The sequence below is a fragment of the Schistocerca cancellata genome, chromosome 3 (genome assembly GCF_023864275.1).
Source record: "Schistocerca cancellata isolate TAMUIC-IGC-003103 chromosome 3, iqSchCanc2.1, whole genome shotgun sequence".
Classification (NCBI taxonomy): Eukaryota; Metazoa; Arthropoda; class Insecta; order Orthoptera; family Acrididae; genus Schistocerca; species Schistocerca cancellata.
In genome coordinates this window covers 359767109-359793364 of record NC_064628.1, presented here as the reverse complement: position 1 = coordinate 359793364, position 26256 = coordinate 359767109, and the positions used below count along the sequence as shown (strand labels likewise).

Sequence of the window (26256 nt, the reverse complement as noted above, 5' to 3'; positions counted from 1 at the left end):
CTATACTTGAGTATTGCTCATCGGTGTGGGATCTGTACGAGGTCGGGTTGACAGAGGAGATAGAGAAAATCCAAAAAAGAGCGCGTTTCGTCACAGGGTTATTTGGTAAGCGTGACAGCGTTACGCAGATGTTTAGCAAACTCAAGTTGGAGACTCTGCATCGCGGTGTAGCTTGCTGTCCAGGTTTCCAGAGGGTGCGTTTCTGGATGAGGTATCGAATATATTGCTTCCCCCTATTTATACGTCCCGAGGAGATCACGAATGTAAAATTAGAGAGATTCGAGCGCGCACGGAGGCTTTCCGGCAGTCGTTCTTCCCCGCGAACCATACGCGACTGGAACAGGAAAGGTAGGTAATGACTGTGGCACGTGAAGTGCACTCCGCCACACACTGTTGGGTGGCTTTCGGAGTATAAATGTAGATGTAGAACTTAACTGGGAGACTTACAAGAGTGATGGGATGTGTACGTACACGGCCACGCCCCGCGACTGCAGGCGCCCTCTGTATTTAGCGATCCAGGCGTGTTAAAACAAGGCCGCACAGACGCCAGCCGCTGCCGAACACAGCCGCAACAATCGGCTCCCCGCAAGCCGGCGGAAGCCATCCCCCGGGCATCGGACGCCGGGTGTCACGCCGGCTCGTCGCTACATGGCGGCGGCATTAGCCGAACAGGACAGGGCAGGGCAGAACGGGAGCGCTCGCCGCAACCTGATACGCAGGGCCGTAAATCGCGTCGGGAATCGCGTGCCGCAGCGCAGAGAACAATGCCGGCAGACCGGCCTACCGGGCGAGCCGCTACGCTAACCGGCCCCGACGGGGCCCACAGAGCGGCGGTTCACACACAGACAGGCTGCAACAGCACGTGTTCCCCACGCTGCCTGGCGTGTCCGCCAGCCTCCACACTGGCTTCCAGAATTGTTTTTCACGTCGATAGCATCTCTGCAACGCTACATGTGGGCCTCTGTCTCACTTTAAGGCATCTCATCCCCGAGAAAGAATGGTGCTTGCTTGACGGCAGTTTTCACTGGAGTGCACCTGCCTGAGCTCATCCATTACTTTATTAATATACCAGCGATTTCGTCAGTGCTTCGCGACTGCAAAAGGTGGTTCACACTTGCCGGGACATCACCGTCACGTTTTTGAACGTCGACGGTCAGAAGAATTCCTGAGCGTTCACACAACACGGCACGTCAACGGCGAAAGAAAGTCTTGGCGTTACAGCTGGTTCATAAAATATTCACCAGAGGCGCTATTTCGTAGTTTGTGGTAGATCGCCAGAAAACGTCGAAATTTTATTTAAAGTAGTATGCAACAATTGCTGTTGCAGTTGATGATGAGAAACAAAGAGCAGAGTCTGGGTTAGAAAAACGTTATAACATCAAGACTGTGAAGGAGCGTTCCACACTCTTTACAAGCAGCTGCAAGAGGTGGAGTCATTGTTCTATAAATATTTCATAACGTCTAAACAAGAGATTTTTTACCTGTTAAGCGAGGCACAAATAAAAATTACGAAGAGAATTCAAGATTTAGGTCTCCAACATCGCTTCGAAAGAAGCTGATGGTTTGCCTACGGTAGATCTAGACGGGCTATATTTACATATGTTACTGCTACCTGCTGTTCGCCGTTACTTTATTACGAATCCTATTTTAAACTTCTGCATACCGCATCAGCTTTACTCCCGGTTTTTCTTTGCGCTGTTCCACTGAAAATACGTGAGTAAAGCACGTTGAAGAAGATGTGAATCGTTTATTTTGCAATGTTTTCCTTCAGTGTAACAAAATGCTTTAATTTGGTCTTCCAGTACAAGTCAAGGCATTTTTTGCAGTACGAGTCACTGGGCATTACTTGCGTATTAGTTCACACTGTGTACTCAGTTTAACAGTTGCTCGGCAAGTAGGTGACACTATGGCCCGTCGAAACATTCTTACCGAGAAACGCTGACGTGACGTGACGTATCGATGACGTTCCTTTGATGGCGTGTGTAAATGCCACCATTTGAACTACAGACGAGTATCTTTTGACGTGACGGTGACGTTCCGTCAGATGTGTGTGGGAACTGAATGTACGTCGTAATCTAGGTCTCCTCCCCCCCCCCCCCCCTCTGTCCATCTCCTATCTCCTCTCGATGCTCATTTCCTCCTTTCCTCCTCCTCTCTGGCCCACTTCCTTCCCCCCCCCCTCCCCCCTCCCGCTGACAATGATTATTGCTATTGCAAAGGAAATCTTGACTGGAAATTGAAATTGTTTAAAATGAATGGGTGGATCGGTTAGGATCATTGGTATGCGGAGTATGACGGAGACCTTTCCAACTGCTGGATCTGTGAGGACAGTAAATTCAACGGCAGTATTTCTCATGGTTTTAATCTTTGGACGGGTAGGATTAAAAAGCTTTAAACGACTCAGATTCCGTTGCAGAATTTCAATGATAAGGCGCTAGGCCATAACTTCCATATGGATTCCGTCCACGATGTTCATCATTAAAAGACACGCGTTCAAGGAGCCACTCCTCACGCACGCTCTACAGCCAATTTCAGCATCTCGGGTCAATTACAGAATCTAGAGCCGGAATGCAGCATCGCGTGGCATGCTAAAGCCAGAGCTCGACTGCGTGAGATTTGCTTGCTTGCGAGTGTGAATGGTTTTTTCTTTCTTTCTTTGTGATAAGTTACAATACAGTATCACCGGTATTATGCGGTCTAGCTGTGTTGATGAGCAGTCAATTTATCCACATACACTTTGACGATGTGTCCTGTACCACCCTCCGACGGCAAAAGTAGAGTGAATGGTTTTTTTTTTTGTGATATGTTGCAATACAGCATCACCGGTCTTTTGCGGTCTAGCTGTGTTGGTGAGGCAGTAAATCAATCCACAGCGCAGTGACACTGCCTCACTGCAATACGCTTTGGAGGTGTGGTGGTGGGACTTGTAGTCCCGTACCACCCTTGACTGTGACAGTACTACATCAGTTCGGCAGAAAAATTTAGCCTAACGTGGGCAGGTAGGGTGGGAAAGTATTGGACGTAGAATGGGGGGATGGTCCCGCCAAAGGATGCATCCGTGGTGGGCGTGCCAGGCCTATCGTTAGCCATGGCCGGAATCCGATTCCTGTAGGATGGTTAGGGGAACCGGATGTCGATGCCAGCGGCGTGGAAGTGTGGTCCCAACGTGGCGTAACCCATAGACAGTGTCCCGCAAGGCATCCACTTTCTCATAGAGCCGCCGCGCGTTGTTGCGTATGGTCGTCTTGAGGGGGACGATATCAGCTTCCTCGTGGAGAGTGACAATTCTCGTGAGTGGCGGGGCGTGCAGGCTCCACCTGAGCAACTTGTTCTGCAGGCGCTGCAACGCCCGCATCCTGGTGACAATAATCTTGGACCATGCAGCAGAGCCATACGTGAGGGCAGGCAGGATAACTGTTCGGTAAATGCGGAGCTTGGTATGCAGATTAAGTTCCCTACTGCGAAAGAGTGGGTACAAAGCCCTGGTCAACTTTTGCCCCTTGTTGGCGACATACTCTGCATGACAGTGGAAGAGCAACCTGCGGTCCATCTGCACCCCGAGGCAGGTGGTTGTCGGGGACCAGGTCACCTGCACGCCTGCAATCGAAATATTGCGGCGGAGGACTAGGCGCCGTTTCGTGAAATAGACTGCCGTAGTTTTGACGGCATTGAGAGCCATTTTGTTTGTCTGGCACCAGGTGATGGCGGCGTCCACCTGTCGCTGGAGGCGGGCGACGACGGCGTCAGTAATGCGGCCAGTGGTATATAGTGCTGTGTCGTCAGCATATTGTGCTAGGTGGCACTCGGGGATGACTGGCATATCATTTACATAGATATTAAAAAGGATGGGAGATAGCACCGATCCTTGCGGAGCGCCTGCCGACAACTGGCGAATGCCAGAACGCATTCCCCGTTGAGCCACAAGGAAAGTCCAACCGCGGAGGAAGTCATCCACGATCTTGACATAAATATCTGGTATAGGTGTCTGTGTCAGCATCTTGTGTACGAGGTTGTCTTGCCAGATCTTGTCATAGGCGTTTTGCAAGTCCAGAAATACGGCAGCTGTCGACTTGGCGGTGTTGAAGCCTTTGCTAATGTGTTCAGTGATCCGTAGGACCTGAAGTTCGGCAGAGAGGTGCGAAGTGAATCCAAACTGTTCAGGACGGATCGTCCCAGCCGCCGCAAAAGGTTGGAAAAGTCGGTGAAAGATCACAGATTCAAGGACCTTCGCCATAGTATGTAGGAGGCTGATGGGCCTGTTGTTGGTGGGGACCGTAGGGTCCTCGAGTCTCTCGGGAATCGCAGTCAGCTTGGCTTGTTTCCACTGAGGAGGGAAAAGGCCAGACGTGAGACAACAGTTTAAAATCTTGGTGAACAAGATGAGTGGTGTGCGGGGAAGGCGGAAAAGATGTTCATTTAAAAATCCGTCCAATCCAGGGGCCGACCGGCCACGTTTCGGTCGTAGGATGCGCTGAATTTCTGCCATGGACGTAAGGAGGGGAGTAGACTGGGGTGGGCGGTTGCAGAAAGCAGCAACAGCTATCAGGACTTCATGTTCTTCCTATAGTTCGTTCGGAGAAAGGTCCTGGACAAGAGGGCGGTTTTGGGCCTCGAACGTATCCGCCAGCGTTTCCACAATTTGGAGGGTATCATACGACAAGCCCGTTGCCGTGCGAATAGGATTGGCCGTCGCTGGCATAGAACGCCGCAGGGTGCGAATGACAGCCCATCGTCTTTCATAATTGCTTCTGTTATTTTTGTGAATGGTGACAGCAGGGAAATGGGCTGGTAATTTTCTATGTCTTCTGCATTACCCTTCTTCAACGAAGGTACAACTCTTGCCTGATTTAACTGCTCTGGAAATGTCCCTGATGTTGTTAAGGGGCCTTGTATAATCCCTATGCATTGTTTCAGTACACACATTGGTACTTCATCTAAGCCTACTGACTTTTTATTTTTTAGTTTTTGAAGAGTTTTATTGATTTCATTCTCTGTGATCGGAAGTAACATCATTGTATTTAGTGCAACATTATTTACAGGTGTTATATTTGTTTTGGGGAATTTTTTTGTAACTTCTCTGAAATACTTGAAAAATGCTCATTTAGATAGTTTGATAAGTGTTGTGGATCATTTATTACCTTATCCCCCTCCCTTAGCAGTGTGTTATTCTGCGTTTGTTTGCCTCTCCTAGTTTCCTATTTTATAACATCCCAGACTGCTTTGCTTTTACTTTCTGCATTATATATTATTTTGTCATTAAAGGAATTTTTTGCAGCAATCAGCAAGTTCCTATAGATCTTTTTGTATCTATGATAGAAATTTAAGAATTCTGGATTATTGCGACACTTTTTCATGGTACTGAGGTATTTAAGTGTTTGGGAGGACTTCTTAATACCTGCTGTTCTCCATCTGTTTTTGTCAGATGTTGATACAGACATGCATACTTTTGGAAGTGACTTTTCAAAGTTAACCTTAAATAATGTGGAGACTATAGAGAGTTTCATATTCACATTGGTTTTATTTTGCTAGTTCTTTGGAAAAACATTTTATTTTGATTTCTGATAATGCCGTTTGTAGGCTTGCAGTTTGGGGAAAGGTTCGATGTCTGATTTTACTGTTGTGCTGATAATAAATCTTACCCGTGTAAACACCACGTACAGCAGACAGTGAACTTAGGAGGCGAATCATCTTCCAGTTTCTGGCTGCTGATGAGCAATTCAGGCACAAGTTGCTGTCATGTTCCAACGCCCAGTTAGTCCCTGTTACCTGTCAAGTGACACTGAAAATTTGCCGACAGTCTTTGTAGGTAATAGTCACAGAACTGCGCTGATGTCATGACTCAAGAAGTCTAATCGTCTTAGGTAACATTAAAGGCACATCCGGTCTAAGGCGCTGAAGTCATGGACTGTGCGGCTGGTCCCGGCGGAGTTTCGAGTCCTCCCTCGGGCATGTGTGTGTGTGTGTGTGTGTGTGTGTGTGTGTGTGTGTGTGTGTGTGTGTGTGTGTGTGTGTGTTTGTCCTTAGGATAATTTAGGTTAAGTAGTGTATAAGCTTAGGGACTGATGACCTTAGCAGTGAAGTCCCATAAGATTTCACACACATCTGAACATTTTTGAACAAAGACACATCCTGGAACATTGCGAGTACACAAATACTCCGCCGAACGCCCGGCACAAACACATCTAACAGTAGATGCAGGGAACACAACATGCTGTGCACACTGGACTATTTTTTTCTCTGAAGTATCGCTTCTTTTACTACTGCGAATGATTTTTAATGTGATCAAAGGCAAAGTAGGACACTGGATGTACGTCCAAATTAAATCGCAGACCTCCCAACAAATGGCTGGCGAGAAAGAAATTTGTATCACCTCTCATACGGATCTGATGTTGCGTTGTCATATCTTACGAGGTCAGACGAGGAAAAGATACAAGGCCCGTTGAATTATGGCAAGTCTCTAAGACGTTCCCATATATTCAATGCAGTTTGGAAGAAAGTTTCCGTTGGAGAATAATTAACTTAGCTCAACCCTATAAGGAAGACACACATGCACAATACTTTACTTTCTCCACCCTCATCGTAAAGTTCCATCACACTACTGCGCTTCCACTGTGCTGAGAAAGGGTCTGCCCCGCTAATGTAACGACCGCTAGCCACAGAGTGTGTGCACGATGTGGGATGGTAATCTAAGTCGTCGCGCATTACTGCATAAACGCATTAATCAGACACGCCGCCAAGTCATAATCTGCCTGTAACAAGCGACCATGTCGAAATACGCACCGGTCGTATCTTACGGGCTCCGACAAATACCGTTGGAACAGGTTCCGAAACACCTTTGCGTGACCATACTCGACTTGTTCGCTAGGATTCTGCTGCAAAAGCTACAGCAGTGGCGCGTCAGCTTAATGCCAAGCGGGGACCGCATTTCTAGAAGAGAGGCTGTTGCAGAAGTAAGACTTGCAGAATTCAACGAACACTTGCGCCTTAGTTCGGTAAGACGTCGATTGAAAATCCTATGCGTATTATTAGTAGCACGTATACTGCCCTCCATAAGTTTAGAAACACCATGTGATTATCGACAATGGAAAGGAAATACTCGTACATTATAAAATGGCTTTTTATTGTTTTCTACATGTTTCTTGAGCTCAAGAAATACATTAGATGGATCCAACTGTTGAATTTTAAATTCTTCAGAATAGCTACGCTTTGCTTTAATCACTGATTTGCAACCCTCCGCATGCGTGAGTCACTTTTTCCAGGCTTTCAGTGGGAGTTAGTATCCATTCTTGCTTCAGGACAAGTGTGTCCCACTCACAGATCCCCATTTTCAGATCCTCCTGTCCATCTCACACCATGGTAGCTCGGCTGGATTACAGTCAGAGGACTGGGGAGGCCATTCCATGTTTTTCGAAGTTTTATGGACCTCCAGACACTTCACATAGTTCTGACACATGAGGAGTGTATGTTTCCGGTCATTGTCTTGCTGCAAGACAAACCCTTTCCCAATCAGACGCAAAACAGATGTCTTGTCATGTCGCTGGAGAATGGCATAATAATTCTAGTTTCGCCAAATCTCCGACTTTACTCCCTACAAAAAAATCCCCATGCCACCACAGAACCCCTCTATGGTGCACAGTTGAGGATTCCAGCGTTCATGGGGTAAACGGCGTACGAGCTACGAACGTACGGCGTTTACTCCCAGATATTTCGAACTTGGATTCATCAGTGAATAAGACTCTTTCTTAATCCCCTGCTGTCGAATGTCGCTGTCTTGTAGACCACTGAAGCCTTTTCTTCTTGTTAACAGGGTGCACAATGGTTTCCTTGCTGCTACATAACCCTAGATGTTGTTTACTGTCAGGCGCCGCCTTACTGTAAACTGACTCACTAGTGTATCCCTAGTTGCGTTTAGTTCGGCGGTCAGTTCACGGATAGTTTTGAAGGTATTACGTCTACTGGTCACTACCAAATACACTACTGGACATTAAAATTGCTACACCAAGAAGAAACGCAGACGATAAACGGGTATTCATTGGACAAATATATTATACTAGAACTGACATGAGATTAAATTTTCACGCAATTTGGGTGCAAAGATCCTTAGAAATCGGTATCCAGAACAACCACCACTGGCCGTAATAACGGCCTTGATACGCCTGGGCATTGAGTCAATTAGAGCTTGGATGGCGTGTAAAGGTACATCTGCCCATGCAGCTTCAACACGATACCACAGTTATTCAAGAGTAGTGACTGGCGTATTGTGACGAGCCAGTTGCCCCGCCACCATTGACCAGACGTTTTCAATTGGTGAGAGATCTGGAGAATGTGCTGGCCAGGACAGCAGTCGAACACTTTCTGTATCCAGAAAGGCCCGTACAGGACCTGCAACATGCGATCGTGCATTATCCTGCTGAAATGTAGGGTTTCGCAGGGATCGAATGAAGGGTAGAGCCACGGATCGTGACACATCTGAAATGCACCGTCCACTGTTCAAAGTGCCGTCAATGCCAACAAGAGGTGACCGAGACGTGTAACCAATGGCACCCCATACCGTCACGCCGGGTGATTCGCCAGTATGGCGATGACGGATACATGCTTCTAATGTGCGTTCACCGCGATGTCACCAAACACGGATGCCGTAAATAGAACCTGGATCCATCTGAAAAAATGACGTTTTGCCATTCGTGCACCCAGGTTCGTCGTTGAATACACCATCGCAGGCGCTTCCGTCTGTGATGCAGGGTCAAGGGTAACCGCAGGCTTTGTCTCCAAGCTGATAGTCCATGCTGCTGCAAACGTCGTCGAACTGTTCGTGCAGATGGTTGTTGTCTTGCAAACGTCCCCATCTGTTGACTCAGGGATTGAGACGTGGCTGCACGATCCGCTACAGCCATGCGGATAAGATGCTTGTCATCTCGACTGCTAGCAATACGAGGCCGCTGGGATCCATCACGGCGTTCCGTATTACCCTCATGAACCCACCGATTCCATATTCTGCTAACAGTCATTGGATCTCGACCAACGCGAGTAGCAATGTCTCGATGCGATAAACCGCAATCGGAATAAGCTACAGTCCGACCTTTATCAAAGTCGGAAACGTGATGGTACGCATTTATCCTCCTTACACGAGGCATCACAACAACGTTTCACCAGGCAACGCCGGTCAACTGCTGTTTCTGTATGAGAAATCGGTTGGAAAGTTTTCTCATGTCAGCACGTTGTATGTGTAGCCACCGGCGCCAACCTTGTGTGAAAGCTCTGAAAAGCTTATCATTTGCATATCACAGCATCTTCTTCCTATCGGTTAAATTTCGCGTCTATAGCACGTCATCTTCGTGATGTAACAATTTTAATGGCCAGTAGTGTACTTTTCCTGGCCTCCAGATATTTCCCTGGATGTTCCTGAGCGAGGACGATCGTCATAAGAGCCTGTATCTCGATGCCAGTGTATGATCTTGACGAGTGTTCTAACACCCAGTCACGCGACTACTGTAACTACGTTCACTTAAAACAGTCCGTCAGCTTATCACAAAATTGCAGACACTACCTGCAGCTAATTAATGACGTATACAGTGACGGTGCAAGTTAAACTACCCCCCAGACTACTTCAACAGAGGCGGCCCTTACAGTTCTTGCCACCCTCTACGCTTCGGCACGCCCGGACGAGATGAGCGCGACAGAACAGCGACGCGACAAAACCTGTGCCAGGCGGCGCCCGACCACCCGCCCGGCCGCCCACGCACGTAACAGCCGGGGGAGGACGTGCACGGCATCCGAGCGCATTCTGCAGATTACATTCCGCGGCGGGGCGCTGCTGCTGCTGCTGCTGCTGCTGCTGCTGCTCTGTTCCAAACTGGAGAATGCAACGCGCATTCCCTGCACCCGGCAGAGCTCTTGGCAGACGGCTTAATGAACACCGGCGCACCAAGACAACGAGCAATCCGCCACCCTCCACCCACAAACCCCACTCATGGTTCCAATTCTGCTCTCCAGCGTCGGAGAAGTGCTGAAGGCAACAAGAAATCTGGGAGCCCGCTGGAAACAACTATTGCAGAAAACAGTAGGTCTGTGACCCAGCCCTATCTTGAAGAGCTTCAGCATACCACATCTACATCTGAACACTGTAAAAGCACTGTGCAGAGAATGGCAGAGGATACTGCCTACTGTACCATTTTCTGGAGCTGCTTTCTGTTCCATTTACGTATGGGGTTCAGGAAAAATAACTGTTTAAACGCCTCTGTGCGCGATGTAATTAGCCTTACCTGGCCTTCGTAGTCAATCCTGGGGCGATACGTAGGAGGTTATACACTGAAGAGCCAAAGAAACTGGTACACCTGCCTAATATCTTGTAGGGCCCCCACGAGCACGCAGATGTGCCGCAACACGCCGAGGCATAGACTCGACTAATGTCTGGAAGGAACTGACACCATGAATCCTGCAGGGCTCTCTATAAATCCGTAAGATTCTGAACATCACGTTGCAAGGCATCCCATATATGCTCAATAATATTAATGTCTGTGGAGTTTGGTGGCCAGTGGAAGTCTTCAAACTCAGAAGAGTGTCTCTGGAGTCACTCTGTAGCAATTCTGGACGCCACGTTGTTCTGCTGGAAATGCCAAAGTCTGTCGGAATGCACAATGGACATGAATGGATGCAGGTGATCAGACAGGATGCTTGCGTACATGTCATCTCTCAGAGTCGTATCCAGACGTATCAGGTGTCCCATATCACTCCAGCTGCACACGCCCCATAACATTACAGAACCTCCACCAGCTTCAACAGTCCCCTGCTGACATGCAGGATCCATGGATTCATGAGATTGTCTCGTTTCAAATAACGAGACTCGTCTGACCAAGCAACACGTTTCCAGTCGTCAACAGTCCACTGTCGGTGTTGATTGGCACAGACCATGTGTAAAGTTTTTTATCTTTTAGTCATCAGTGGTGCCTGAGTGGGCCTTCAGCTACAAATGACCATATCGATGATGTTTCGTTGAATGGTTCGCACACTGACACTTGTTGAGGGCCCAGCACTGAAATCTGCAGCAGTTTGCGGAAGGGTTACACTTCTGTCACGTAGAATGATTCTCTTCAGTCGCCGTTGGTTCCGTTCTTGCAGGATCTTTTCCGAGCCGCAGCGACGTCGGAGATTTGATGTTTTACCGGTCTCCTGATCTTCACGGTACACTCGTGAAATGGTAGCACGGTAAAATCCCCACTTCATGCTGTGTCCCATTGTTCGTGCGGCGGCTATAACACCACGTTCAAACTTACTTAAATCTTGACAAACTGCCATTGTAGCAGCAGTAACCAATCTAACAACTGCGCCAGACACTTGTCTTATATAGTTGTTGCCAACCGCAGCGCCGTATTCTGCCTGTTTACATATCTCTGAATTTGAATACGCATGTCTATGCCAGCTTCCTAGATTCCTCCTTGAAGCTGGTTCTTGAAACATTGTTAGAACTCTATCCGATCAAAAAATCCTAACTAGCGGACATTCATATTAGGAGTGTCTACCCATTGGCTTTACGATGGGCTGAACATAAGTCGATGTTCTAACTCATCTCAAAGATTATATCCATAGTATCTGTTCTTTTGAACATGTCCGAAACAACAGACCCATTTTGATCCTGCAGCCACTATGAATCAAGACACAAATGAAATAAAGACAGTACCCGCCAGTGGGCAATGATTTAAATCAACGGGGAAAGTTGAACAAAGTCGTAAGCACATGGACGACCATAACACGCCTCCTGTCAGATCCAAATTCTAAACTTATGCACGCACTACTGGCTTAGTGCCACTTGCCCATTATCCGCAACAAACCGCTAATTCCCATAAGCACATTAAATGTATTCGCAGTTGCGAGTAAGGACCACCATCTGCTGTAGATTGGAATGACGACAGTGAAAATCTGTGGCGGTCCAGGACTCGAACCCGGATTTCCCGCCTATCGCGAGTGGTCGCCTTACCATTTGGCTATCCATGCACGAGTCAACACCAGACCCAAACTTCCATATGTCATCAATCATGCGTCTACGACCCGTACTCGTACATTCATTATGTATATTCCCGTACATGTCAGACGTTGTACTTGACAGCCGCTTGCCCGGTATCTGCAGATAAATACGATATTGCAGTGCCTGTGTTATTCTGTGTGGTGTCACAGCCAGACACCACACTTGCTAGGTGGTAGCCTTTAAATCGGCCGCGGTCCGTTAGTATACGTCGGACCCGCGTGTCGCCACTATCAGTGATTGCAGACCGAGCGCCGCCACACGGCAGGTCTAGAGAGACTTCCTAGCACTCGCCCCAGTTGTACAACCGACTTTGCTAGCGATGGTTCAAATACAAAATACGCTCTCATTTGCCGAGACGATAGTTAGCATAGCCTTCAGCTACGTCATTTGCTACGACCTAGCAAGGAGCCATTACCAATTACGATTGATACTGTAATCATGTACCGTCAAGAGCGACGCTCATCATTTATGGATTAAAGTTAAGTATTCCACCAGCTACGTCCGTTTTTTGCTAAATTCTAATTTCCTTGACCTGTTCCAGACCTCACGCCAGCCTGAGTGAGCTAAAACGCGTGCCTTTCAGCTTCCTCTCAAAACCGGTGTTGGCTCTCCTGTCAACCCACAACATTCTGATTACGATGCAACATCGTAATTCCCGTAAGAGTTCGAGCTTGGTGTGCAGTGGCTCTGAGCACTATGGGGATTCAACGTCTGAGGTCATTAGTCCCCTAGAACTTAGAACTAGTTAAACCTAACTAAGCTAAGGACAGCACACACATCTATGCCCGAGGCATGATTCGAACCTGTGACCGTAGCGGTCGCGCGGTTCCACACTGTAGCGCCTAGAACCGCACAGCTTGGTGTGCACCTTCATTGATACAATCACTGGCCATCCTCGCCTTATATATATATATATATATATATATATGTGTGTGTGTGTGTGTGTGTGTGTGTGTGTGTGTGTGTGTGTGTGTGAAGACCATTTTGATCCTGCACCCGCGACAAGTCAAGACATAAAGGAATTAAAGACAGAAGCTGCCACTGGGCACTGATTTAAAACCATGAGGAAAACTAAAAATTTGTGCCGGACCGGGTAGTCCATGCAGTCATGATAACCACTTTGTCCAGATGGCCTAGTGTTCAGTGCATCTGCCTAGTTAACAGGAGACAAAGGTTCAAATCCAGATCTGCCACAAATTTTCAACTTTCCTCATTGACTTAAATCAGTACCTACTGACAGCTACTGTCTTTAAGGGGGGACGTTGATGAAATCGACCAAAAATGTCGATTTTCGATTTATTTTTTATTTGTTAGTACAACTCATGGACAATAAGTTCCCAAAGTTTCAATGTTGAAATCGCATCCGAAGTGTCTGAAAATTAATTCAAAGTGTGACACGGTCTCCCTGCCACGCCCACGTTTTGAAGCAGCACTTCAATAACAGCTCAGTGTACAACCATTCTGTGTATTACTTTCAACCAAACGTGTGTGGGATACATTCAGAAGGCCGTGATAGATACTCTTTGGTTTTATAGATCATCTTCGGCCGATCCTGCACTTTTCAAAAAGTGTGTTCATGGCAAAAACCAAAATCCAAACAAGTCTCTAAATTCAGTCATATGGAAACGATGCCATAAAAACACATTTGCATCTGCTACAGTTGTCAGAATTGGCAACTTATGATGCAGTTATTGTATTTAATGATGGGAACGCCAGGAGGATGAAGGTATTAGAGAGAATGGGCTTCAAGATAGGAAATTTTCCACAAGATGTCCTGATAAAAATAGATTTAGAGCGTGTCTCTGCAGCTGAAAAGTCAGTTGAAGATCTGGTAAAGGAAAGAAGACAGACAACGAGAAACCAGAAGAGAAGACTTGAAGGGAAGGACGACCCAGAGTACAGATGTGGTGCCTTCTGAAGAAATGACATAAGGAAAAAAGTTAGGTTGAATTTAAAATTGCGTTTCTTGAAAAGTCTGTTTTTTAAAGTTTATGTACCTTTTCCTCAGATTCTATGAATACCAGAATTATGAAATTTTGTACACACATTTCTGTAAACCTAATAAACGTTGTCTCGAGAGCAAATTTTGAAATTCTGATTGCAAGCTGATATATGGGGCAAAGTGCTTAAAATTTTGCATGAATTTGAAACTGTACTTGTGGAATTATAATTAAAAAATTATGAAAATTCTCCTATTCGAACTATTCCAAGAACCTCATGAGCGAAGCTTACAACATATAAAGAGTTGAAACAGAGAAATGTTTGTAGAAATCTCTAATACTTTCTGAGAAAAAGGAATATACATTATTTTTTGAAAATAAAACTTCAAATTTCATTCAAAAAAAGATTGAATATGTATAACCAAAGGATGTTAGATGTAAATGTGTTACTTTCTTGTAAAGCGTGGTACAACATTTCATTGCCATATTTCCAAAACAGTGGATTTGGAGCATTTTTGAAATAGTGTGTGTTTTTCATCAACGTCTCCCCTTAGTTCCTTTTGCATCCTCATGCCACGGGTCTTCCGTTGGTTTCAGGTCGGGACTCAGGATAGGCCAGTCCTTTGCAAAACTATTGTCATCTCCGAACCGCTGCCTCACAGGCGCCGCTTTATGACACGCTGTAACAATCATCGTCTTTAAAGCGTTTCTCAGATTTGCGCAGTATATAATGTTGTAAATTGTGTTGGAATCCTTCCGCATTTAGCGTTTACTTAAGGGCCAGGAGGGCACCACACCCTAACAACACCATACTGCAGCAGCGCCTCCCCTGTACTTCACACTGTCCGCAGCTCGTGGTCGTGCGGTAGCGTTCTCGCTTCCCACGCCCGGGTTCGATTACCGGCGGGGTCAGGGATTTTCTCTGCCTCGTGATGACTGGGTGTTCTGTGATGTCCTAAGGTTAGTTAGGTTTAAGTAGTTCTAAGTCTAGGAGACTGATGACCTCAGCTGTTAAGTCCCATAGTGCTCAGAGCCATTTCAACCATTTTGAACACCAGTTCAAGCGCTGCTTACCACCGAGTACAGAAATGTGTGGCTTATCGGACAGTATACCATTCTTTTAAATTCTAGACACATAGTCACTGTGCCAGATGGACTGCTCGTAGCACACACGAACTCACGAATGATTCCTTCCGCTAATTTCATACCAAATTTTACAACCACCCTCTGCCATGCTCGACGGTTCCTATCCGTCAGTGCATGGTGTCTGCTTGGTCTCGGTTTAGCTGTGGTTATTCCTTCTCGTTTGCAGTTGAAAAACACATCACCATGAGTCAACTTGGGCAGCTTTAGATGCGTTGAAATGTCTGTGATGTATTTGTTACTGAACTGACTGTGAATGACTAGTCCAAGTTCGAAGTCACTGAGCTCTCCTGAACGATCCAGTATACTCTTTGCAGGCTTTCAGATAAAAAAGTGAAATGTGGTGTGGTGATGGCCCTCAGCTACGTACCCTCTGACTCAGTTGAAATATTAAAAGTTTTGGCTGGTTTCGTTGTCTAGGGGCTGGGATACGTAGTTACCGCATTACAAGCCAAATACTGCTGAGTCCACAGTATACAATATGAATATAGACATGAATCGAATGTTCGAAGGTTCCTATCACTCGGCAATTGCGAATTTTGAATGTTATATAGAAATTTATAAATGAAAGACTGCAATTAAATAAATCCTGCAGGTACTATTTTAAAGACTTTAAATGATGGGTATGACAGCAGAAGTACCTTTAAGAATGCTCTTTATTACTGTAAAACACTTATTGGTGTCGATGGTCCAGAAATAAAATAAAATATAAGTCGAATAACAGGAAAACAATAGATTCCTACTTCACATAATTAGTTATGAACAACAACATAGCTCGCGACATATTCACTTCTGAACGCATTCTACGTCTTCACTGCAGAAGCCACGGAAATCTCACAAGTGCACAAGTCGGCACTACGAAATATTTCTATCTCCCGCGACCACGCGCAAACTGCTCCACTCTACAAGTCTTTCCCGCGATCGTGCGTCCGTTGCGCCGTACTGTCCAGGACCCTCCCATGTCCTCTCCCGTACTGTACTCTCGCGCCGCACTCCCACACACTCTCTCCACGTGTCCTTTCTGGAACGATCGCTGTGATTGGCTAGAGCGGTCCCGCCCTGTCTCCAAGCCAATGTACACTCACAAACATAATTAAACACATTCGAAATATTTATTTACTTTTAAATAACTTGATACTAAATAAATATTTCTATGGCTAGACCATAAACACGCTCTAACACACATTAGTAAATACATAAACAAATTAAATAGACATATATCAAAGGAATAGAACAGAAGTAACCCAGTAGCCTAATGTCTCTGTGCTTTCTAAAACACAGTAAATAAATGATCAGTTTCTTCATGAATAGTATATATCGGATATACACAAAGATGTAGATGAATAAATACATTTATAAGCAGGCTGCTACCGTTTTTTCGTGTAACTGTGGAGTACTTATGGCCTGACGCGATCGACAATAGTCGGCCACTTTCACCTCCAGTAACTCATGAACTATTACAGTTACAAGCCTGAATTTTGTACTAATTTAGGTTTACACTAATAGCTTTCTAAAGACACGCCGATCGACAGACTCGACGTTTAGATTTTGAAAATTTGTTGCTCTGTGTTACTTGTATAATTTACAGTCAGATACTAAACTTTAAACTAATAAAAATACTGAAAATCTGATTACGCCATCATCAGAATCGTCGTGCAAATAATGGTAGTGTACATGTTTCTTTTTGAGGTATGTCAGTTCATCTGGCTACTCTCAATTTCTATATGAACTGTGAAATGTCTGCCATTAAGGTTTCACCAAGTCCGCCATCTTTGGCACTCCCGGCATGTCTTCCTTCATCGACGCAGCGTCACCACGGAATTCCCAGCCACGCGGTCCCTGGACTCCAGCTAACGTTCGGCTCCACGCGGCCATTGACGAGCCGCGGTCTGCCATGAGGCCCCAGCGTGACCACGCCAACTCCGAACTTGGAATATTTTCAGGGCGCCACGACTTGTCCGTTACCTCATGTTACTTCTTCTCTACTCACAGCACAATATTCCCAGCCTGCTTTTATTCTAGCGGGTCCACCTTTCGATACATCTAATGGTCAGTTCCACATTACATAGGGATGTTCGGTTGGCTCTGATAAGGTAGTGTAGTATGCTATTGCGGAACTTTAACGTCTTTTTTTGAAGTGCCTATCCGTTCAGGTTTTTCACTATCTCCTTGACAGTCTCGCATGGGTGAAACGAATCTGTGACCATTCGTGTTGCCAATCTTTGTAAATGTTCAATATCGCCTGTTGGTGCTTTGTGGTACGGATCCCACAACCTGGACCATCATTCCAAGAGACAGCGCACGGGTATTTTGTAAGCAATCTCTTTTGCAGACAAATTTTCCAAGTGCCTACCAATGAACCGAAGTCTGCCCTCAGCTTTACCTACGACTGAAATCTGGTTCCATCCACAATCTGAAACCTGCCAACTTAACACCCATATTTGTCGCTGGAATATTGCGACGAGCGAATAATGTTAGATGAATTCCCTTCATGAGAAATGCGGAAAAGTCTGGAAATATTCCAGGACAATGAGGCACCAACGGATAACCACGAACGGAACGGTTTGCTACCACTTCCAGCACCTGTACTGCCAGAATTCTGACTCTGAGAATGTGTTCCACCACCAGGATTCGAACAACTTATATTCCTAGAGCTCCACCGTGCTAGCGTTTTCGGCAGCTCTTATGAACTAAAGAAGCGCTAAAAAGTAGTTCCTGTGAATAAGAAAGTATAATTCTCTGCCAAATCAATCATTCATTCATCTACGATGAAATCAAATATGTACTACTTCCAACACTCGAGGCCAATATAAAACGAGCCGCTCTAGTGTAAAAACATCGTTAATGAGCATGATGATAAAATCTAGACCATGTGTTTGTGAGTGAAACCGGCGTTTGTGAGTAAAACCGGTTTACTCATGAACGTGACATTTAATGAAGAGCGCAGTCATGCGGAATGTAATTTCGTACAGTTTGCCATATTATCACACAAGAAGCTGAGAAGCGACAAATCCAGAAGCACGTGGGCAAGTGTAGCTCTAATCTTTTTTTTTAAATTGATACTGAATGTATAAAAGAGTTAAACAAATAAGCTAAGACCTACTGATAAAAGAGTGAGACAGCACAAGCGTAACAGTCATGGTTGTACGTTGAAACAATTTGTTGCGAGTTCGTTATTTGCATTTCTGAAATTTGTACATACTTTGGATGTCTCAGACACTACGCGACAATTTTGAATCGCTTATTATTCGCGCGCAGTCTTTGGACAGCGTAGCTGTGTCGCTGGAAGACGTGGTTTGTTTTGTCATCTTGGCAGCGGTGAGCGCGCGTGTCCTATAGTGAGAGTAGCAATGAGAAAGACGCCGAACAGAGGCCTCGTGGCAACGTACACGTAAAGTTAAATGCATTTGTGTTAAGATAAAATGATTTGTGGTTGAATATTGTGAAACAGAGGAGTAATATTTGGTTAGTGATTTACTATGAAAAGCGTACGAAAAGAAATTAAGGTAATATATTTCTATTGGCACTGCAGTCGCGAGTGGTTAGAATCATTGTTGTATGAGACATACATATCAGGGAAGTTTAGATTTTTCATTAAAGATTAAGTAATTTTCATTGTAAGGTATTTCTCATGTATATTGGTGATTTGTCTAACATTTGTAAGAGTAAGAGTTTGGTATCAATGTTGCCCTTCGTCAATGTTAACGAGTGTCGTAACATGAATTTCTTACAAGTAATACTACTCAGATAATTTAAAAGCAGTTTGTTAAAGAAATATTTCATCTAATAGCACTGTCCATATCTTCGATCCAAGTCAATTTCATTTAAAGTGTGTCTCACTCAGTGATGTGTATAAAATAGTTTATTTGTTGTCTGGAGCATTGCACTAAGCTCTCAGCAACTGTGGTTAGAAATCTGCAACTGGCGCACAGAGAGCAGAAAGCACCATGTTTTCAAGCAATTACTTTACCAGGTAAGATATTTTTATTTCAGAGTCAGTTTGGTACGAAAATTATCAACGCACAGGGATCTCTTCATGAACAGCATTATTACGTAGATCATTATGCACAGGGACCACTTTGCTTAATTGAACAGATTAAGAGTAAAGTTCAGGTTTTAATCAGTTTCCACATCTTAGAAAGATTATAAAACAAGGCCAAATTCATGTTATATTCTCGCAGGCAGATATATTTGGTTTCTCTCGCAGTTGTAAATGTAAACAGTCAGCGGAAGCTAAACAGCAGCACAGTTCCAACCAACCGAGCCAGTACGAAATCATAAATAAAGTGAAAAGAGTTATATTAAAGGAAGCTTTCAACGTCACTACTCATTATCCGTGGCATGTATCGAGTAACAGCTGCTCACTAAGTCCACAGTGAACGAACCAGGCAATACTGAATTTAAATAGCTTGTTAACAAAGATACGAATTAGTAAACAAAGGCTCTTCGAATGCTTTCACTCGCTTCCTAAAAATGCCACGCTCCTCGTCGTTCAATTCGTGGACAATGAACGGAGCAAAAATAGGACTAACCGCCAAACACGGAAAAGGGTGGCATAGTATTTAAGGCACTGGACGCATTTTCAGCGAGAGTAGTGTTGAAATACCCGTAGTTTCAGTAGTTTCACTAAAACTAATCAAGGCAATAGTGGAAAGGTTCCTCAGAGTAGGGCAGAGCATATTTCATTATGTATTCTTCCCCAACACGTCCTCATGCTTCGTGTTTAATAACTTCGCCGTCGAAATGACATTAAACAATAATTCCCTTAGTTTCACGTAGAATGTACTTTTAAAGTAATAATATCTATGTTATTTCATCTACTTTATGGTGTTATACAAAGTTAGTCCTAAACTATCCCTCAGAACTAATAACAATCGAAGGTCTCTCGTTCATTTCAGCCAGGAGTGCAGTCTCTCCGTTAATCGATTGTATTGATTGTATTGTCTGAAAAGTGTAAGAAAAAAGTTTCCGTCGAGAATTTACAAATCTGAGCTACAGAGTCCCTTAAATAAATTAGAAGTGAAAATCGTTTTGTTACTCTGACATAACAAAGTTTATTATTAAAGGAAACTATTTTTTTAACTGATACCTAAGTTTTGAAAATGTTGCTTTTTTGCTTCAATTTTCTAGATGAATCAAAATGAATAATGGTAAATATTCAGAGGTTGCTGTAACTGATACTATCCCAATATCCTCTCGGAAGAGTATACCTGTGAATATGATAAACGACTTACGTGGGCCAACTAAATCACAACATTAAGAGCTAAATTCTCTCTTCTTTAAACTATTAACTTCAGTACCAAATGCGACAATTAACTGTTTACACTGTTACATGATCAAAGAGGTAGCGGTAGTGGGAAAAATATAAATGAAATATGTCTCTATTACCTACCTTTATGGAGACGTACAGAATGCGGAAAGTTAAAAGTTGCTGGTACGCCGGCTGCATCCGAGTTCCGTGAAACAGGAATCATGAAGCTGATGTTTGCCGAACTACGACGCTACTTGGAAAGCAACGTCGGCGTATAGCAGTAATGGCGGTAGATAACTGAAATAGGGCACGTTGCTTAGAAACGTAAAACTGCAGAATCAACAAACGGAACAGCGGGCTGCTGTGGCGACACTGATGCATGGTTACGGAAATGTAAACAGAATCTCAGAAAGACGAATAGCGTCTCTGGAACATAAAAATCCTAGAAATGTTATTACTGTTTTTATGTATACGCAAGTATTCCGAGACGCTAAATATTTCTGAGCTTCTCCCTCTATCTGGGTTTTGTAGGAACTGCTTGATTCTGTGGAAGTTGTTCCTTAAGGAATTCCACATATTCTTTGCGGGTGTGTTACGCTTATGAGTACACGAATAGAAAGAAACGAACGGGGTGAAGCGTTAGAGTACTGCCATTCGTGATATTGAATGCGCCTGGTAGCGTTGTGGGAATGTGAAGCGAAAAAAGTTTGTAAGCGGAGCATTTAGGGTATAAGGCAAGAGAAGGTAATGATGAGAAGGCTCGCCTGAGATGTTGGCGTGCAGCGTCGCTGGAGATGTGTCGCGAACGACCGGACATCTAGCTGACTTTTCAACGAGACACTGGAGGCCTTATACACGGTACACTCACATTAATGAGATACGGCCTATTGTTCGGTGTCAACATGCAATTACCACTCACTGACGGCAGCTGGTAGCGATAACAGTGGAGGGTATACAGAGCGTCTGAAGTCCAAAGGGACATGATCGTTGGCTTTCAGGCCAAGGGTGGAACCATTTCCGAAACGGCAGAGTCTGTAAACTGTTTGCATGCTACCGTGTTAAAACTATACTGTGTGTGGCAAAACAGTGTTTGGTGGCCGCGGTGACCGAGCGGTTCTACGCTCTTGTCCGGAACTGCGCGACCGCTACGGTTCGAACCCTGCCTCGAGCATGGATGTGTGTGCTGTCCTTAGGTTAGTTAGGTTTAAGTAGTTCTAAGTTCTAGGGGACTGATGACCACAGATGTTAAGTCCTATAGTGCGCAGAGCCATTTGAACCATTTTTGAGAAATCTGTTGGAAACTTACCCCGTCAGCACGTTGTAGGTGTCGCCACCGGCGCCAGCCTTGTGTGAATGCTCTGAAAAGCTAATCATTTGCATATCACAGTTGCAAGTTAGTGCAAAGAATCTGCTTCGAAAGTTTTGGTGCAGTAAAAATGGCGCCAATTTTGGACGCTAGACGGGACACCATGATTCCCGATAGTGTGGCGCCAAGGGCACAGTACACAATGCGCTTTCCATGCTGTGGACACTATGTGGTCGCGTCTTCCCTACAAACTGTAGGAGACGCTTCCCCCGGGCGTGTGGAAGACGGCGGTCAGGGTTGGTACCTTCAGGACAGCCTCGTTTGAGTTTGTATCCTGAGACAGGTGGTGGGAGAGACGTTCAAGGGACAAATGTAAACGGCGAAGATACATGGCCCAGTCACATTGGTGTGACCACCTGTCAAAAGCATGAATAACCACCTTTTACAGCGCAGGCGTGTGCGATGGGGTTCAAATCCGGAGAGCTTGGTGGTCAGGGGAGTTCGATGAGCTCATCCCGGTCCTCTTCAAACCACGTTCGTACACTGCGTGCTGTTGAGGGGTTGCATTGTCCTGCTGGTGGGTAATACCGTGCAGAGAAAAACAAACTGCAAGTAAGAGAGGACAGGGTCCCCAAGGATATATGCATACCTGTGTTGATCCATTTGCCCTCAAGAATGACTAGATCGTCTAGGGAATGCCACGAAAATATTCCCCAGACCATGAGTCTCCTTCCTCTGGCCTCGATCCTTCTGGCGATTGTTGCAGGGCTGTAAACGCCAACGGCCATCCGCTCGATGGAGCCTAAAACGTGGTAGTCTTAAACGGCCACCTGTTGTCACTCAGTGGATGTCCAGTGGCGGTATTGGCGTGAAAGGAAGCAAGGAAGCCTGGTTTAACGTCCCGTCGACATCGAGATCATTAGAGACCGATTGTGTTAAGGACGGGTAAGGAAGTGGACTGTGCGCTTTGAAAGTAATCTTTCCGGCATTTGCCTGGAGCAATTTAGGGAAATCGCGGAAATCCTAAATCTGGATGGCCGAACGCAGGTTTGAACAGTCGTCTTCCCGAATGGTACTGGCGTGAAGATTCCAGTCTTGGTTGCTGATGAGAAGCAGTCAGCATGGGCGCATGAACCAGGAAGCTGCTGTCGGCGCTGTAACGTTCGTTGAACTGTCGTTGAGGAGATACCGTTAGTAGCCACTTGTCTAGCCTGGGTGGTCAATTGCTCAACGCTTGTACGTTTATTCGCCCGTACAAATCTCCGAAGCCGTCATTCACCCCACAGTTGCGTCGGCCCCGATTTTGGATAACACTGTTTTCAAATGGTTCAAATGGTTCTGAGCACTATGGGACATAACATCTGAGGTCATCAGTCCCCTAGAACTTAGAACTACATAAACCTAACTAACCTAAGGACAGCACACACATCCATGCCCGAGGCAGGATTCCAACCTGCGACTGTAGCAGTCGCACGGTTCCGGACTGAAGCGCCTAGAACCGCTCGGCCACCATGGCCGGCTCCGATTTCTCATACACAAACAGTAGTTGACCGGTGTTGCCTGGTGAAACGTTGTTGTGATGTTGTGCAAGGAGGAGAAATGCGTACTATCACGTTTCCGACTTTGATAAAGGTCGGATTGTAGCCTATCGCGATTGCGGTTTATCGTATCGCGACATTGCTGCTCGCATTGGTCGAGATCCAATGACTGTTAGCAGAACATGAAATCGGTGGATTCAGGAGGGTAATACGGAACGCCGTGCTGGATCCCAACGGCCTGGTACCACTAGCAGTCGAGATGACAGGCATCTTATCCGCATGGCTGTAACGGATCGTGCAGCCACGTCTCGATTCCTGAGTCGACAGATGGGGACGTTTGCAAGACAACAACCACCCGCACTAACAGTTCGACGATGTTTGCAGCAGCATGGACTAACAGCTCGGAGACCATGGCTGCGGTTACCCTTGACGCTGCATCACAGACAGGAGCGCTTGCGATGGTGTACTCAGCGACGTACCTGGGTGCACGAATGGAGAAACGCCGGCCGCGGTGGTCTCGCGGTTCTAGGCGCGCAGTCCGGAACCGTGCGACTGCTACGGTCGCAGGTTCGAATCCTGCCTCGGGCATGGATGTGTGTGATGTCCTTAGGTTAGTTAGGTTTAAGTAGTTCTAAGTTCTAGGGGACTGATGACCACAGATGTTAAGTCCCATAGTGCTCAGAGCCATTTGAACGGAGAAACGTCATTTTTTCGGATGAATCCAGGTTCTGTTTACAGCGTCACGGTGGTCGCATCCGTGTTTGGCGACATCGCGGTGAACGCACATCGGAAGCGTGTATTCGTCATCGCCATACTGGCGTATCACCGGTCATGATGGTATGGGGTGCCACTGGTTACACGTCTCGGTCACCTCTTGTTCGCATTGACAGCACTTTGAACAGTGGACGTTACACTTGAGATGTTTTACGACCCGTGGATCTACCCTTCATTCGATCCCTGCGAAACCCTACAATTCAGCATGATAATGCACGACCGCATGTTACAGGTCCTGTACGGGCCTTTCTGGATCCAAAAAATGTTCGACTGCTGCCCTGGCCAGCACATTCTCCAGATCTCTCGCCAACTAAAACCATCTGGTCAATGGTGGACGATCAACTGGCCCGTCACAGTACGCCAGTCACTACTCTTGATGAACTGTGGTATCGTGTTGAAGCTGCATGGGCAGCTGTACCTGCACACGCCATCCGAGCTGTTTGACTCAATGCCCAGGCGTATCAAGGCCATTATTACGGCCAGAGGTGGTTGTTCTGGATACTGATGTCTCAGGATCTATGCACCCAAACTGGGTGAAAATGTAATCACATATCAGTTCTAGTATAATATATTTGTCCAATGAATGCCCGTTTGTCATCTGCATTTCTTCTTGGTGTAGCAATTTTAATGGCCGGTAGTGTATCAGACAATCCGGTACAGCTACCCCCAAGACATTCCGTGAGAGGACGTAATCGACATAACTTGGTGATATCATTACGCAACCTTTTAGAGACTCCAGCGACAAATAATTGCAAGATGAGAGATGCCGTGGTGAGATAGGGCCGGTAGGTTATGCAATGTAATAGCGGTGGGTCTGCGAGATGCCTCACGGAGGACTTACCTTTGCGGTGTCACAGTTAGATCTCAACTTGGCGGTACGTGTTGCAGGACCAAGGGGCCGCCCGGACACCTGTTGGGAGTGAAGTGCGACGTGGCTTACCTTTGCAGGCCTTGCGGTGCGAGATGGGCTTGGTGGGGTCCCGGTAGTAGCCCTCGCGGCAGTAGTGGCAGTGCCGGCCCGCCGTGAAGTGCCGACACTTGAGGCACACGCCGCCGCTGACGCGCCCCGACAACTTGTACAGCTCCATGTTGAAGCGGCAGCGGCGCGCGTGCATGTTGCACTGGCACGCTGCAACAACCAGAACAGCACGCCTGCGTCAGTCACAGTTTCTACCAATACGTGATACAGAGCATGGCACCTACAAGTGAACCTCACAAACGCTCTCTTGGTCATTCTCAACTACAAGTTGCTCTCTTTCAGCACAGATGTGAAGATTACTTCAATAGAATGTAGAGGTAGTGTTATGGGATCATTACTGTTTATAATACACGCTGATGTCCTAAGGACGAAGGAACTTTCGAATGATGTGACACTGCCAAGAAACATGGCTCGATGACACTTTGATCATACATAGAAAGAACTGCTGCAGTGAAGTACAGAAGGCAAGTAAAACAAACACGCACTGAGACAAACAGAAATAATACTTTTATTCAAAGACAATAATTACACTGAAGTCCCGTAGAAATTTCAAAAGACGAAACATGGTTCTTAACAGGGTTGGTTGGTTGGTTGGGGGAGGGGACAAAACAGCGAGGTCATCAGTTCCAGCACATTAGGGAAGGATGGGGAAGAACCGTCGTCCTCTCGAATGCGAGTCCAAGGCGCTAACCTCTGTGCTACCTCGCTCGGTCTTAATAGGGTGTGTGATCACTACTGATGGGAAAGCATGGTCCACAACGTGCTCACATGGTGCCCAGAACGTTGGTAAGAAGTTCTTTTCGTACGACATTCCGTTCCTCCACCAGCGTGGTTATCAACTGCTGGAGGCTCGCTGGTGAATGTGGGCATGCTGCAAAATACGTCTTCTCAATGCATCCATCCCATATGTGGTCGATGGTATTTAAGTACCATTTTGCCCAAGGAATATCCTCTCGTTCAGTGAGTTCCTCCACCTGCGCTGTTTGATGCGGTCGCGTTTTGCCATCCAGAGAAATGAACTCAGGGCTCAAAGTGCACCTGAAAATATGCATACAGGGAAGGAGTACAGTGGCACAATAACGTTCACCGATTCGTCTACCGTGTTCAAAGATTTACAAGTCAGGAATCCCATGCAACATTATGCCTCCCACATCATACAACCAGGACCACCAAAACGAACATTTCGTCAACGATACTGGGGCATTATATGTTGCCATCTTTCACCATATGGATATACGTCCACAATTGTCGAACATGATCGTTTTGGTGCTCCAGATGTTATCGTTTGTAGAGGCATAATGTT

General features: G+C 45.9%; 1 protein-coding gene across 1 annotated transcript in view; it reads right to left on the bottom strand.

Moving 5' to 3' along the window:
- Window positions 1-25099, bottom strand: part of LOC126175049 (netrin-3-like) — a 455725-nt gene extending 430626 nt beyond the window's left edge. Inside the window, exon 1 of the mRNA XM_049921560.1 lies at window positions 24915-25099. Within this exon, the coding sequence (XP_049777517.1) occupies window positions 24915-25089 (175 nt within the window). The 5' untranslated portion in view covers window positions 25090-25099. The remainder of the gene's footprint in view (window positions 1-24914) is intronic.
- Window positions 25100-26256: the final 1157 nt, after the last annotated feature.